General features: G+C 45.0%; 1 protein-coding gene across 1 annotated transcript in view; it reads left to right on the forward strand.

Moving 5' to 3' along the window:
* The first annotated feature begins 552 nt into the window (after window positions 1-552).
* The window catches only part of JAZF1 (JAZF zinc finger 1), a 180,355-nt gene continuing 165,059 nt past the window's right edge, over window positions 553-15,848 (forward strand). Inside the window, exon 1 of the mRNA XM_079302736.1 lies at window positions 553-994. Within this exon, the coding sequence (XP_079158862.1) occupies window positions 880-994 (115 nt within the window). The 5' untranslated portion in view covers window positions 553-879. The remainder of the gene's footprint in view (window positions 995-15,848) is intronic.

A 15,848-nucleotide genomic window follows, 5' to 3' on the forward strand; every position in this document is an offset into this window, starting at 1 on the left:
GGAGCGATGTGTGCGCGACTCCCGTTTAACTTTTCTCCCCAGGGCCGCAGTCTGACACCCCTGACCCGGCTCAGCCGGGAATGACCGGGCACGGGGATGCGTGACCGGCAGCTCAGCGGGAAGCGGGGACAGCAGCCCACCGGCGGCGGGGGCACCCCGGTACCCCGGGCAGGTGCCCGGGGCCTGCGGCGCATCGCCGAGCAGGTGAAGGCTGTGCTCGGTGGCCTCGGCCCCCCTTGCGGAAGGAGCGACCGCCCCTCAGTGTAGCGACCTCGGCGAGGGCTGGTGCTCGCCGCCCCCGGAGGGTGGAGGTGGCGGCGGCGCTAGGAGCCAACTCCCGGCGGCGGGCTGAGCCCCTGGGGCGGGCGCCACCTTCCCGGCCCCGGCAAGCACCCCGGAGCATCTCCCCTCGCCCCGCCGGCCGCAGCAGCAGCCCCCAGCCCTCCGCCGGCTCCGAGGGGCCGGGGGGAAAGTTGTGGCCGCTGCCCCGCGGCTCCGCGTGGAGCCGGGCGAGGCGGCGCGGTGTCCCCCGGCGGCGGAGGGCGGCGCGGGTGCCCTGCTCCTCCCGCCGCCGGCGGCCGCCGCCGGGGCAGCACAGCTGTTACAGAGCCGCGCTGGTCCCTCCTCCCAGCTGCGGCTGCCTCATCTCCCCCCACCCAGCCCGTCCCTCCCCTCCGCCGCTCCCGACGCTGCTGCTGCTGCTGCCGCCGTCGCCGCCACCACCACCACCTTCTCCTCCTCCTCCCCACCCCCACCCGCTCTCTCGCTCCCCATCTCTCTCTCTCTCCGTCCCGTTCCCCCCCTGCCCACGCCTCTCTCCGCCCTGCCGCCGCCGGCCCTGGCAGAGCAGGCACCGCAGGGGGATCTCGATGTAACACCATGACAGGCATCGCCGCCGCCTCCTTCTTCTCCAACGCCTGCAGGTTCGGGGGCTGCGGGCTCCACTTCCCAACCCTGGCAGAGCTCATCGAGCACATCGAGGACAACCACATCGGTGAGTGCCCGCGGGGCCGCGGCCGGGGCAGGGCAGGGCGGGCGGGGGCCGCGTGTGCGGCGGCGGCGCGGGGCGGGGTGGGGGGCACAAGGTGCAGCGGAGCCGGGGCGCGGCGGCCGCCGGGGGAGGAGGGTCGGCGGGCGCGGAGTGGCAGGAGCGGGTCCTGCGGGCGACGTGGAGCGCTCCTCGGGGAGGCGGCGGCGTGCGGCGCGGCGGCATGGGTGGGTGCGGGGGAGGCGTGCAGCCCGCCGGCCCTGGCGAGGGGGAGTTAGTTTGCATTGGCAGGAGGGAGCGCAGGAGCCCGGAGGAGGAGGCGGCGGCGGTGGAGGAGGAGGGAGGAGGACGGGCACAGCACGCCGCCTGCTGCTTCCGCCCCGGCGCTGGCTGTCAGGGCTCCGGGGAGGGAGGGAGCCGCCGCCGCGGCAGCCATTCCGCTTCCTCCTCCTCCTCCTCCTCCCGCCGCCGCCGCTGCGTCCTGTCAGCGCTGTTGCTAGGTGTGGCGGGGAGCGCGGGTCGCGCTCCGGCCGCCGCAGCGCGGGAGGCGCCTCTCGGCGGCGGCACCGGCGTGCGGGAGCCCGGGGCCGGCGGCGCGGTGGGCGTGGAGGGAGCGCCGGGCGGCGGGGCCGGGCGGGCGGGAGAAGAAGGCGGCCGCGCCGGGGCGGGACCCGCTGCCCCGAGCCGCGGAGCCCAGGCCCGGCAGCGCCGGAGCATCACCTGCGGGCTCCCCCCCTCCGCCGCCGCCCGTCCCGCCAGGGCCGCGGGGGCGGGGACGCGGCGGGGCGATGACTCGTCAGTGCCTTCCCGGCGCGGGCGCCTCACGGGCGGCGGGCGGGAGCGTGCGCAGGGCCGCGGGGCCGCCCCTCGGCGGGCGGGCGGCGCCCAGGGGAGGAGGGAGGCAGGGAGGGGGCGGCGCGGCTCCGGCCGGCCGCGGGCGCCAACTTTGCGTGTCCGCGCTCCGGCGGGACCGGCCTGCTCGCGCCCGGCCGGGCCTCGGGCGTGCTGCCGGAGCGCCGCGGCCGCCGGCGAGAGCATCTCGTCCGCAGCCGGGCACGGCGCTGCCGCCTCCCGCACCTTCCCGCCCCGGCAGGTGTGCTGCCTTGGCTGCTTGCTCCCCGTCTGCATCTTCCCCGCCTTCTCTTTTTGCTAATAAAATACAGCGCTTGAGCTACTTCTCTGAAGCAGACCAAGTTTTAAAACTACGGGAAAAAAAATCAGAAGTTTTAAGTACCTAGGGACTAAGTGCTTCGCTGGAAGAAACAGTGCTGCTACAAAGCGATGCATTTCAGTTTATTAAAGTTTTAATAAGCCTGCCTGAATACCTGAAAAAAATCGCTGGAGCTTAAGTAGCGAGTGTAACGTTACATTAATGTAGCGTTATAGGTCAGCAAGATGAAAGGTGTGGTTCTCATAATTATCACGATGCCTAGTATGAGGTAACAAAACCACATACCGCAAAACTGTGTAATTTATGACTCGACGTGGTGCAGGCATACTATTGTGATATTACTGGGGTTTGCTTTTTTTTCATCTCAGGTTCTTAGCTTTTCCTACACCGTGCATCACATTATGCCAGGATGGGTTACGGGAAATAGTTCCCCGTAATGAAAGTTCAGAAGTCATCTTTTATGTCCCTTGAGTGCATTATCAGCCCTTAGGTGCCACAGCCCACAGGCTGTCAGGGAAGATACTGTCCTGCCCACGTGGCCTGTGCATTGCTGTTTGAGTCCCAATAAGCAGTTCTGAGACTTCTTCACAGAGAAGGCAACTTTATGCTCAAATACTGTAATTTTTTAATAATTATTTAGTTCTATAACCAGTATTCCTTACTTTTTCCTTTTCTCCAAGTTATAGCATTACGGATTGAGCATGCACACATTTAATACAGCGTGCCATTTGCCAAGACTTCCAGGACACACATCTGAGGCTCTGCACAGTGTCACACTAGCAGCTGATTTGAGTACAAACTACTGGGATATGACATAAGGTTGTTCGTGCTTAATTTTTAATGTTTCACCTCTGCATGACAGAAGGTTGAACTTGACCTGCTTGTGAATACAAGATGTGACAATGTTATGTTACCTGTGTGAGACACTGGGAAAAATCAGTAGGGAGTTGAACCAGTGACACCGTGTATGGATCCCAGTTCTTATATGAAGGCTCAATTCTATGGTTTGGTGTGTTCAAGGAACTCCTGCCACAGCCTAAAGGACGATAATCTACGAAAATTCACCAGCTAAGCACTCAGTCAAAACATGATTAACCTTTCTGAAAGCTACTGGGAAATAAAGGACTGAATGTCTGAATAGGAGCTTATGTTGGAATTACTTTCTCAGTAAGATGATGCAAACAGTGTCCACCTTTTGCTGTCATACAGGCCTGGAAATGTACCCTGAAATGTGTTACTGTAAAAATTGACTGTATTTTTTGGTATACAGAGTGAAGAGTAACATGCCTCATAAAAATGGATTGCTTTGGACACTGAGCGAGTGCTGCAGGAATAAAGAAAACTTGATTGAGTTACATTCCATTATTAGTTTAAACTGAAGTGGGTGATTGCTGGGCAGTGTTACAGCACAGATAAACTTGGTGCTGCACCCAGCTGTGTGTGTGGAGGTGTATGTGACACAGGCTCTAGGTGGTCTGGCTGCTGCAGTGCTGCTGCTCTGCCATGTTTCACAGGGTGGGTTAATCGTTCACATCATCAGTGGAGCTCTGGTAGGAATGTGGTTGTTTCTCAGAGCTGTACTGTGTATCTGAAAAGTGGGAGCAAACCTTAATCTAGGGGGCTTTTTAATTTTGGTCAGCTTTTGGAAAAAAACTCAGCTTAGCATAAGGAAACAGGAAAAGAGGTGATGGGAAGAAAGTGACACGCAGGAATTTTCACCTGAACATGAGGAAGTACTTCTCTATCATGTGGGTGGCTACTCACTGGAACAAGTTGCCCAGAGTGATTGTGGAGTCTCCTCACTGGAGATGCTCAGGAGCCATCAGGATGCAATCCTGTGCCATGTGCTCTAGGATAACCATGCTTCAGCAGGGAGGTTGGATCAGATGACCCACTGTGCTCCCTTCCAGCCTTGCTTGTTCTGTGATTCTGTGAAACACTGTTGTGGCATTCTGGAGACATTTCTGAGCAATTCCACAGTTGCTTTCTTTGCTTATAATACTAATGAATAATTATATTGTAATGAAATAATTCAGTGTACAGCAGTGTAGTTTGGGGTTTTTTTCCACCTACATCTTAGTGACCAAGTGAGAGGTTACCAGTTACTTGAAAAAGTATCAGTGCCTATAATCTGAGAGAGTTGTGGCCATTCAGCTCCATTCAGTATTCAGCTCCAAGGTGGTGCTGGGTGTGCATCAGCACATCAGCTGCTTTTTGGGCTTTGTATTTATAGATCAAAGGCTTGTGAAGAATTAGGCTCACTCAAAGCCTTGCTCTGGGGTCTCTCATGAGGCAGGCAGGCCCTATTGGTGTCCTCTGCAATGAGACTGTGTTCTGCAGTCTGTAGCAATACTACTAAACAGTGTGATCATATTTACTGTGGCTCACAGCTGGAAATGGATGTTGATTTAAAACTGCTCATTTGTAAATACTCCTCTGTCAGCTTTTTCTACTAGCACGTTGTCCAAGCAACCTGAAGTGCTGTTACCTTCTCTGCAAGTGTGCTGAGAGGGGAGGCATTTGGCCTGCCTTGCTAGGCTGTCTCCCTGTCTCTGACCCCTTCCTTGCAGGTAGTTTGGTTGACTTTTCTGACATCTCTAGTCCATCAGCAAAAGGCCAAATGTCTACAATTAGAGTGTCAAATGGAATAGATGCAATTCTCCTTAGTGATGTCAAGAGAGGAGGAAAAAGACTCCCAAAAGACTCCCAAACCCACTAATTTTGTACAGCCAAATATTCAGCTGTGGCAACACAGCAAACTACTGCATTTCTGCAGTTCCATAATGTCTTCAGCTATGATGTTGGGACCAGCACAACTGCTTCCACAGAGTGTTTCTGAAAATACACTTAAGTCTTCTGGGGTATTTTGACCTGTTTGTACAAGTCCAGGCAGAAAGTCCAGAGGGTCACACTTCTTGTGAGGTTTTTTCCCCTTTTCTTCCCTTTCCCTCAACTTGTTTCTCTCCCAATGTACCTGCAGTTGAACCACACCCTTTAGAGTGGTGATTCAGGTAGCTCCTTTATTCTAAGGTGAAGTTTACTCTCACACCGAAGGACCAATTTCGAACCGGATCTCTTCACCAAGTTTTAACAACATTTATTTATTTTAATTTTTGCATAGTATTCATAGTAAAATACTTTAAAATGGGGTGAGGTTGCTGTTTGTATGAGGCACTGTGTGGTCACTTGGTTCATGATAAGTGCTGACATGGTGTATGCACTTGTATGCTTTTTGGCTGATATGAGCAATGCTGCTTCTCCTGAGGCTCATCAAGCATTGAGGAAATAAGTGTGAATGAAATGAGATGTGTGATGGTGGGCTAGAAGAGGTGGAAGAGCGGATAGGAAAAGACACAAAACATAAATCTGAAGACAGTCTTGCTTGGAAGTAGAGTTTGATAATTGTATTTAACTGAAACTTCTAGAATTTGAAGGGGAAAAAGAAAGACCATCTGCTTATACAGTAATTGCTCAGGAAAAGGTGATCAGCTGTTGCTGAATATTTCATTGCAGCTTTGCAAGAAGTTGCAGTGCTGGATAGCTTTCAGTGGAGTATTTTTGTAGTGTTGCTGTTGGAACTGGGAGCTTTTCATGAAGCTTGACTGATTCCCAAATACGAGGATGGGTCCTGCAACAGAAAAGTGTGGGAGCAGAGGCAGCTGCTTTTGTAAGTGGTAGGATTATCAGGAAAAATAAAACTTTCTTATTAAAAGAGTAATTGCAGAAGACAGACCAAAACCTTGCATATAAAATGCTACCCATCTGGAAAGTTCAGGTCATATGGAGGGAGAAAGACTTATGAATTTCCATGTCGGTGGTAGCTTTGACATCTGCTGCCATCAGTGACTTCAATTCTTAATATTATGCAGTCAAGGGGCCAGATTCCCCAGCAAAGAGCTCAAGTGGTTGAATAAGCCCTTGGCTGAATGAACATGCCTTTCTTAAAGTTGTCCCTTTCAATATTTTCTCAGACATGCTAATAACAGTGTGGTGTCCTCACATTGATACTTAGAGGTGTTGAATGGTGTGAGCACGTGCTAAGATGTCATTTGGTATTGCTAAAATGTGGGCTTTGCTCCCCACTGCTGTACTGCCCAGACTTCCTGCAGCATCTTAGATGAAGTGCAGCCTGACAGAGGTGACAGCTTCCATGCTGGGGCCAACTGCATGATGTATAAAACAAGCATAAGAAGACCCAACTGTTGAATGTCACTAAAGATGAGTATGAGGAGATACACACCAGCATCTATGGAAGGCCTGAGAAACCTAAGTCAGTATGACAGATTGTGTTCACTTAAGCTGAGCTCTTCACAAGAGTGTGAACATCGTTTAAGTGGCTGCCATCATGTAACTTTCTCTTAGTATTTGCTGAATGTGTAGTTTAACATTTGGAGTTGACAGGGCTGTTTTGAAAAGGTGGTAGATCTTAACCTAAGGCTTTTTGCACCAGGAGTGATGTGGCAGCTAAGTACATGGAGTGTTCTCATCAGCATCTGGAAATAGACTAGACCCATTCTTGCCAGTAATATGCATGAATGTGTGTCCTTGCGAAATAAACAAACTATTAGGTGTGTTTATCTCAGCAGGAGTACTAATTATTGTTCATGAAAAGCAACTTCCTACATTTACAGCTATGTTTAGCTCAAGTTCATCCTCTGCCCAGTATTTCTGCAAGTGTAGTTTTGGGTTTTTTTTATTCAAAATGCATTTCACAGAGAAGGATGTGTTTTCCAAGGATGTTGGTTAATTGCTTTGCTTTGCAAGTTGGTATGGTGAGGAAGGCCCTTCTGTCTCAGGAAGTCTTTTTTTGACTAAAAAATCTAATCAGCACTTTTTCCCCCCTCATGTAATCTTGAGCAGAGCAGGTTTTTGGATAACTTTGCATTTAGTATGGCTTCTTTTGCTCTTTGGCTTTGAATATAAATTGTGATAAAATGTAAATGTGACTCCTGCAATAAATTCCAGAATATACTAATCATATGGAGGAAAATGGAATTGTCATTTAACTTAGACTAAAACATAATTTTTTCATACTTCTGTGACATGAAATGTTTCCTTGCTCTGAGGTTACCAAGTACATGGAGGATAAGATATTAAGTGTTTAATGATGTAAAGCTTGAGTCATACATTTTCTGGGAAGGAAGGATGGAAAGCAAACATCTGTGAACATGTTGCTAACTAATTTTTTGTTTTGAAGATTGAAGGTCTCACATAAAGCTGATAGGGATCTTTCCTTTTTCCTCTACTTGTTGGAATGAGGCCCATTGCAGTGCTGTGTCCATACAACTGGGATTGTTCCTCTTGTATGCCAGCAGATCTGTGAAAAAACTGGAAAATGAAAACCTAAAGAAACATCAGGTAACTTGTTGCAGTGGCATTATACTTCACTTGTGTAGGGCATATTTTCTTTTGTGGCAAAATGGATGTTTTCATAGCTAGTCTCCAGTTCTTATGAGACCTGTAAAATAATCAGGTGGCTCCCAGTCAAATTCTTTTTCCACTTCATCATTTCTTGAGGAGTACAAAATCGTACAATAAAAAATAATAATTGTATAGTAAAAAATAATTTGATGAAGGGGTGATACCAGAAGATAAAAGAACATCTGTTCAATTTGAGATGATCTTACCTACTATTCCTTCCTCTTCTAGAATATAATGCAAATGCAAACAAGTAATTAGAAATATTTTGTGTCAAGCTGCAGAATACTTTAATGCAGAAGAAGGAAGCACTACAGGCCTGTTGCTTGCAGTGTACACTTTATGTTGCTCCCAAATGTGCTATTTTTTTCTTTATTCATAATTATTTTTCTTGAATAAACCATTTTTCACTGCGAATGAATTTTATTTATCTCTAGTAAACACCAGTTATTCAAAATTTGGATGATAACCATCTAAGAAAATAGCTGCTCTATACACTTTGAGAAAGGCAGAGACAAAGATTTTAGTGTTAATTTGAAATGGTGACAATTAGAGAATTGATTTGATAAATCAGCTGTGTTTAACAATAAAGAGTCCTTGGTTTGAAAGGACTATCTCAGTGAATAACTTCACATTAAAAATTAAAAACCAATTCCTGTTACTCAGTGTCTAATTCTATCTTGAGACTTTTGGAAATGCTTTGGGAGAGTACCTATGGTTTACTACACTTGAGTTACTAGATGATGGACCAATATTCAGAGCTGTAGAAAAGAAAAAATATTCCAGTTTGTGATTTAATGATGTTTTCTTGGCTGTTAATATTTGTGTTCCTGAGTTCTTACAAGGTTCCTTCTTAACTCTGTGCTGTGATAAACGAGGGGAATGGATTTTTCACCAGAGATGCTGATGACACTGCACTTGTTGCGTCTCTCATAAGTGCACAGGATATGGAGTATATTACTATTGTGCAGTTTCATTTCAGACACTGTAATTCATTGAAGACTGAACTGACTTAAACACAGGTGTTAGTCATATCTTTTTAATGTTCTGTTTTGTGTTACAAAGGATGGAGTGCACATAGAAGAAGAAATTTACCAGCTTAAGGGAAAAATTGAATGGGATTTTGAAACGAAGCTGATCAGTTCTTTATGGACAAAGAGATTAAAACTTGATTGTGGATGAATTTTGAAATATTTCTTCTGATTTTGAGAAAGATTTCACTGTGTGCTAATAAAGGCCGTCTTATTTATTGAGTTTTTTGGGGTTTTTTTGCTAAAAGCCACGCACTTTCATTTTGAAACACTGGCACTGCTGAAACTGGTCCAACCAAATCTTTTTATAGTTTTATAGAATAATTGGTCACTTCTGAGATACCTACCCCAAGTGTGTTGTAAAGCTTGAGTAAGCTATAAATGTCTCTGTTCCTTATGGAAATTATTTTTTTTTCCCCCCATCATATTTTGACAGACAATAAATACTCTGTGAATAAAATTTGAACCTCAGTGTGAAGTGGAAAGGAGTATCACCTGTTTCTCCAGCAGTGTGTAATGTAGTCACTATCTTACTTTCTGGGAATTATCCCAATAGAAGCCATAACCCAGAAACAGGGAGGTGGTACATTTAAGATGCAAGAGATCCAGTTTCACTGAGATACATGGATGTTTGCTCAGCCCCTTAGGGGCATTCAGTGTTGAAAACAACACTATTTAATTATTTCAGTCGTTTTTTGTGATGTAAGCCTGCTGTGTGCTTTCATCAGTGTGTGTGTGTATCTGTGCTGTGGAAGTGACCTCAAAATTAATTTAAAAGCTTCAGGTAGACTTGAGATGTTTGCCTGATGGCAGGTGAAAGCTGCATACAAGGTTACTGGAGTCTACCCTTGCTTCCTTTGTCTTCAGATCAAAAAACTGACATTGATACTGATGACAAACTTTTAGGGAAACCCTTGAAGTTGACATGGTTTTGTAGCAATATGTTCTTTAACTTGCTGTTGGGTTGAGGAGAGTCTGCTACCTGATGTTTATACTGGGGAGTCTGAACTCTTATTTTGCCTTTTGCATAGAGTAGGTTACAGAGAAAGATGTGTTAAAAAAAACACTAAGAAAAACCCCAAATAACTGTTTTTCCAATAAATTTGTTTGGGCCATATTACAAGAGAAACCTGCTCACTTAATAAGTATGTTAATGTGGAGAAGATGGATTTGTGGAAGGGGAGTGAAAAATTTCCACAACAGTGGCAGCATGGAAAGAAGAAGGCTCAGAAGTGTGCCCAGGCTGAGGGTTATTCATCAAATGCAGAGTGCCATGGATGTGACAGCATGGACCAGGCAGCTGACAGTAACAAGTTCACTAAAAATTGCTTGTAACTACTGTGATATTCGGAGGAAAAAAGAAAGCTTAAATGTGTTTAAAATAAAATTTGTGGTTGCAGATTCTTCCATGGAGGAATTAGGAAGACTGGTCTTTACTGTAGTTTATAAGTGTTCTATGGTCCATGAGGCAAAGTAGTGGTGTGGTGAGTGAGAAGGGTGAGAAGATAATGTTACACAGAATTTTTTGTATGTACTTTGATTTCACAGCAATTCTCTAGGGAGTCTTCCTTTTCCTGGGCTCACTGTGAGCACTTGCTGTACTTGAGAGAGGCTTTCTAGTTGTGCTGTAGGACTCTTTGCACACAATCATAGCATTGGTAAAAACTGCATTTTCTTTTTACCTTAGAAAATCTCATTAATTTGCTAAATGTTCTCTTGTAGATGAGAAATGCTGACACTGTAGCTGTATCATCTTCATCTTCAGCAGCCATGCTTGACAGGGCTTCTAGACTTTGGTCTCTGTCTTAGGAGAGCTGTCTAGAGATGGAGCTACCTGTGCCTATGTTCTCATTTCATGTATCCAGAATAAGCCCTTTCTTCCTGGCAGATTTTTTTTTTTTTTTCCTTCCGGGGTTGGGGGGGAGGTGTGATTGTAAAGAGCCTGCCATTAGAACAAAGCAAATACTTAATCTTTGCTGACAATTTCCATGGGCCAGTTACCCAGGGCTCTCTTTAGACCAGATTGAGTGGGGAGATAAAGTCTGTGTTGGATACTCTGAGCTGGGATGTGGTTATATGCCAGGGAGTTTTAGTGGCTTGCTCAACCTGCTTCCAGAGCCAGGGTAAATACCAAGTGCTTGCTCAGGTATGTAACAATAATTGAATGCACAGGATGGTGAAAAGGTATTTGTTGTGTTACCTTCGGTGGATATTTTTGGTTGCACTCTTGTGTTTTAATAATAAGTGGTTGGATTTTAATAAAATCTAAACAATAAAGGTTGTCTTTGAGCAGCCTTTAGCTGAAGAATTTTACTTCTGCAGCAATTTTCATAACTCTGAGTTGGAAACCATTGTGAAAGAGATGGGCTAGAGGTTCTGTATCTACTTTTGCTATATCTGAACTGTATATATGGCCTCAAATGCATTTCAAATATTGAAACAAATATAATAAAAATTATATGCATTTATAAACTTTATGAATGTTCTGGAGATACACTGAGTTAACTGATAGCTGCATTTTTTTTTCTCAGTGTTGACCTGACTTCTTCCTTTGTTTCTTTTTTAAGGAGGAAGTGTAGTTCCTGTAACATTGTCACCCTACTTCTACTTGATCCCACTGACCTCATAAATGTAGTAGGTGTACAGTGAATCCTTCTGTTCCTGCTAGTGGCACAGTGTTCCTGCCACAGGATTGCTTACTACCACCAAACATGCTGGAAATGAGGGGATGCCTTTTCTCTGACCCTGCCTATATGGGAGCCATACCATCTGCATTTGGAAACCAAATCCCTTTGCTCTGCCCCACAAAGCACAACCCCTTAATAATGGAAAGGATTGGAGTTTTGCCTGCAATGGTGTAAGTGGCTGCTCAAAGCACTTGATACCTCATGAATTCAAGATTGAGCTCAAACACACAGTTTTGCAATTGCTTGTTCTGTAGTAGCAGGTGTGCATACATATGGAAAGCCTGTTAGTATTTGCTCATAATCTCTGTGGTGTTGTGTGACTAGAACCATGGCACAGAATTGAGTATACAGCTCTCTAGAAAGTATTGTCAGCTTGCATGGTGTAATAATTTAAAATTTATTATGCACTCATTGTATGCCATTAGACTTGCTATATCGATAATTAGGAATAATAATTAATGCTGATCTTTCTGCATGTAATTTAAAAATATTAGTTGTAATTGAAGACCAGGTTCATGTTTCTTTCAAAAGTCTGCAGATCTGCAAGTAGCTAGGAAAAGAAGAGGGAACTGAAGAGAGGAGGTTGTGAAGTGCCCACAGTTCTGTTTTGGGAAATTGATACAAGATAGTAAATTGCAGAGGTAGAAATTAAAAACTCAAACCTTCCAGTATCTGTACTTTGGGAGAAGACACCTTGAAGGGTTGTTCTTCCTTTCATGATTGAAAAAACATCATACAAACTTAGGATTTGAAATAATTTTTTTCTTCTCTGTGTTGACCTGTGGAGCAAAGTTGGACTTTTATATCTTTCTTCTGTACTACACTACTGTTCTACCCTTCTCATCACCTGACACTTCAGCTTACCTGCCAAGCCCTGCCCTGACTGGTAGTTTAAGGAAAGGGATTATAAATCCCATACCTACATGGAGGAAACTCTACTCCAGCAGTGTTTAACTTTTGATAAGGGGTTTTGCTCAGCAGAGCATTCTGCTGCACGTACACAGAGACCCCAGACTGTGGTGTAGTTTACCCTTTGCATAGAATGTACCCACCTGGAAAGGTGTTACACGAGCATTCTGTGGTGGATTTGGGGGGTACCTGATTTAGGCTTTGTAGGGAAATCATAAATTGCCTACTGTTCTGTGTCTGCTTTAAAAAAGCAAAGTTTAGACATCTCCATCCAGTGTCTGTGCTCACCTGCTGCTCACCTCCTGACTGCTCATTCTGTTCCCTTGTGTTGCTCCACAGATGAGTGGCTGATGGGAGCCTTTCTCACAGCTGCTTTTCTGTCCTGGAACCACTGAACCGCTTCGTCCTGTAAAGTCTCAAAGCCTTCTTTTCTTGTGAATATTGATTGTTCTAATTTACTTATTTTTGGTACACCTGCAGAACAGGTGTAGCTTAGGAACAGGAGACTGAACATAGGCATGGTAGGATATACTGTACTTGTATTGTTCAGGCCTCTGTATTAACCATATAAATACAGAAGGTACCTTTTTGAGAAAATAAAGAAACAGAGTAAAGGAGTAAGCATGAAGAAATCTGAAATTGAAGTAAGGAAGAAAAGGATTTTGTGAAAAACAAAGCAATCTTCTTTCTAAAATGAGGTCTTGATTGGGCCTTTTGAATCTCACAAGCTGGACAGTTACCTGCCTGAAAAGAAACCCTGTTTTTTCTTGCTAGGCAAACACATATCTAATTCTGGAGCAAGTATACAGGCCACTCACTCTCTTTCTCCTGACTCACTATGAGGTTGAATGCTTGGGCTTGTTCAGGCAGTCTGCTTGAGGCATGTACTTCATGAGATTCAGAGCTCTTAATGGATGTTTTACGTATCTTTAGTTCATTGCCTACAAAGTCCTTATCTAATTTATCCTGGAAACCTTTTTTGTTTATATAACTAAATGCATCCTGATATCAGATCAATTCTATGGGTTATTGTAGCTGCCTTTTCAAGCTTTTCAATACCTCTGTTGAATTTCCCTCCTTGCAGGTGGTCTGTCACACTGCTGATTTTTAATTCATTTTGTGTAGATCATGTCCCTGAAGAGCTGCATCAATGGTCTAGATGTGGATAACTCCCCTCTATATTTTCATTTTGAGGCAGAACTTTACATATCTAAGAGCTGAATTCTTTTGCTTAGCTTTCCTGCTCATCATATTGAGCACTGAATGCTCAATCCAAAATACTGGTTCTATTACTGAATGTGTGTGCTGAAGCACTCCTGGTAAGTAAGCAATCTCCTCAGATGAGACATTATTCTCTTCCTGTTCTTCCAGGAATACTGTAACCTTTCTCTTAAGGTCATTACTAAAGCCATCCTTTTTGGAGTCCTAGGATTTGTTAAATGTTGAGCTGGTAGCCCATCCTCCCTAAACAAACATTATTATTTTATTACTATTATAACAGAACTGACTTTTTTATTTTTTTTCTTTTTTTTCTTTTTTTTTTCTTTTTTTTTTTCTTTTTTCTTTTCTTTTTCTTTATTCCTCCCCACCCCATTTCTCTTACCAGTGGTTGCACAGTAGAACACACCTTTCTTGTCGCAATCATAAAGGTCTTCCTTTCTTTGGGTACCCTTTGGTTGCTTTCTTCTTTGCTGTGGGTAGGCAGCTTAGTAGAACACTCCTGTTAATGACAGCTTGTTTGGGAGGCAGTCTGTTTATGTGGACTTACTCTGATTTCCTCACTGTGACTCTATTGAAGCTTCCCTCCTTTGAACCTCTGGTGTTAAGCAATCAAATGTCTTGCATGATGACAGATTTTAGAGTCCAGTAGGCAGGGCTGATAAGCACAAGAAAACAAATTTACTGTTTTGAGTCTGGTCTGTGTTTCTTTTTCCCCTGACATTTTATGAAGAGCAGAATATAAGCATTAAGACCACTGCCACAAAGTTTCATGCTTGAATTTAGGTAGATACAAAGATGATTTGGATTCCTTTCTGAGACAGACTTTCATTTCACAAGTATCTGAGACAGCCCCCTTTGAAAACACGTGTAGCTGTTCTGTGTTATGTATTTTTAGCCCCAAAGTGACTTAGACCGTGGCAGAGGAGCTGTTTTCTCTGTGTCCTTGCAGTGCAGTGGGGGAACATATGTTGTTGATTACTAGGAAGATAAAGCTGAAGTCTCACAGTCCTCCTGTCTCGTGCTCTCTGCTAGTTGGTGTGGTGTCATGATGGGGTGGTAGGATGAGGAAAAGGATTCCTACAAACCAAGGAGCTACCGAGTAATCATGTCCTAAGCAATAGGAGTTTATAGTTTGCCCGTGTGATACCTCATGGTGAGACATCATATGGGCAAGAGAGACCAGCTGATGCTGAGACACCAGCAGGGTTTGTGTCTCTGGTTGTGTAGGTGATTGCAGGGCTGTCCATCCCTAAGTAAGTGCAACTGTTACATTGCTCTGTTTGTAACACTCCCCCTGTGTCTGTAGATACACAGTTTTCTTTACTTTGAGAGAGGAAGCCACTGATTTGGGAGATGACAACATGTATCCTAGTTCTGCATAATCATCATAAATACTGTTGTAGGGGGGTTGATATTTAGGAAGTGCTGACCTCTTCACCTTCTGAAGACTGGTGGGCGGTTGTGGCATCTCACTTTGGTCCTGCCTGCTTTTTGTAATTGACATTTGGCTCAGTAAAACAAAACTGATCCATGGTACTAACGTGCAGTACTTTTGCAGACTAAACTGAGCCTGACAGCTCTTCCCACCTGATGACCTGAGGAAAGAGAAGAAGTGGTAGCAAGAGGTAGATCTGAGTGGAGGCAGCTCCATCCTTCCTTCTTGGATGCTGTTTCTGGAGATGGCACAGAGGAGAGCACAGAGCTGTTTCTGTGCTGGAGAACGTGTTTAAAAACATGCATTCCTAGTGATTTGTTGGAGTGGTTAATGTAGTAGGAACTTGTCTAGATGTAGTTTTGTTTCTAATGCTTAGGATATGTTGTAAGGACGTGACCTTATGAGAATGCCTTGAATAACACTTTTACTGTCTTGGGCAGATGCAGAGTTCAGGAGATGTTTTTTGGAGAAGTGTCTGTATGTCTGCCTGCCACAAAAATGTAGTAATGATGAGATATGCTGTGAAGTGTTCCTCAATTGCATTCAAGTGCTCAGATAACCACACTGATGGTCCCAGGCTATGGAGTTAGATAAGCAGTACAGTGGTATTTTGTGGTATTTAACATTTGGTCTTGAATTTGAGAATCAGTTGTGGACATTTCCTGAGAAGCAAGTTTCTACATGTTTTGTGATCTGCTAGTTTCATGCTGAGTGTGCATCTGTTGGGGGCTGATTCTTATCAACAGTTCAAGTTTTGAGGGAGCAGCATATACAGAGGTCCTCTGATGTGGAGTAAGGATTTTCAAATAAATACAGTCTTTTCCTGGTGATGTACACTTGTGGTGTCAGCTTAAGGATGCTATTTTGAACTGGTTATAGGATAATGAAAACACTGTTCTGTGTTTCCTGAGTGTGGGTTACCAGCACTGCACTCCATATTTAGCTGTAAATACAAGGTGTCAGGAGTAAGTTTTCCTTTTTGTCATAT

The sequence above is a fragment of the Erithacus rubecula genome (genome assembly GCF_903797595.1).
Source record: "Erithacus rubecula genome assembly, chromosome: 3".
Taxonomy (NCBI): domain Eukaryota; kingdom Metazoa; phylum Chordata; class Aves; order Passeriformes; family Muscicapidae; genus Erithacus; species Erithacus rubecula.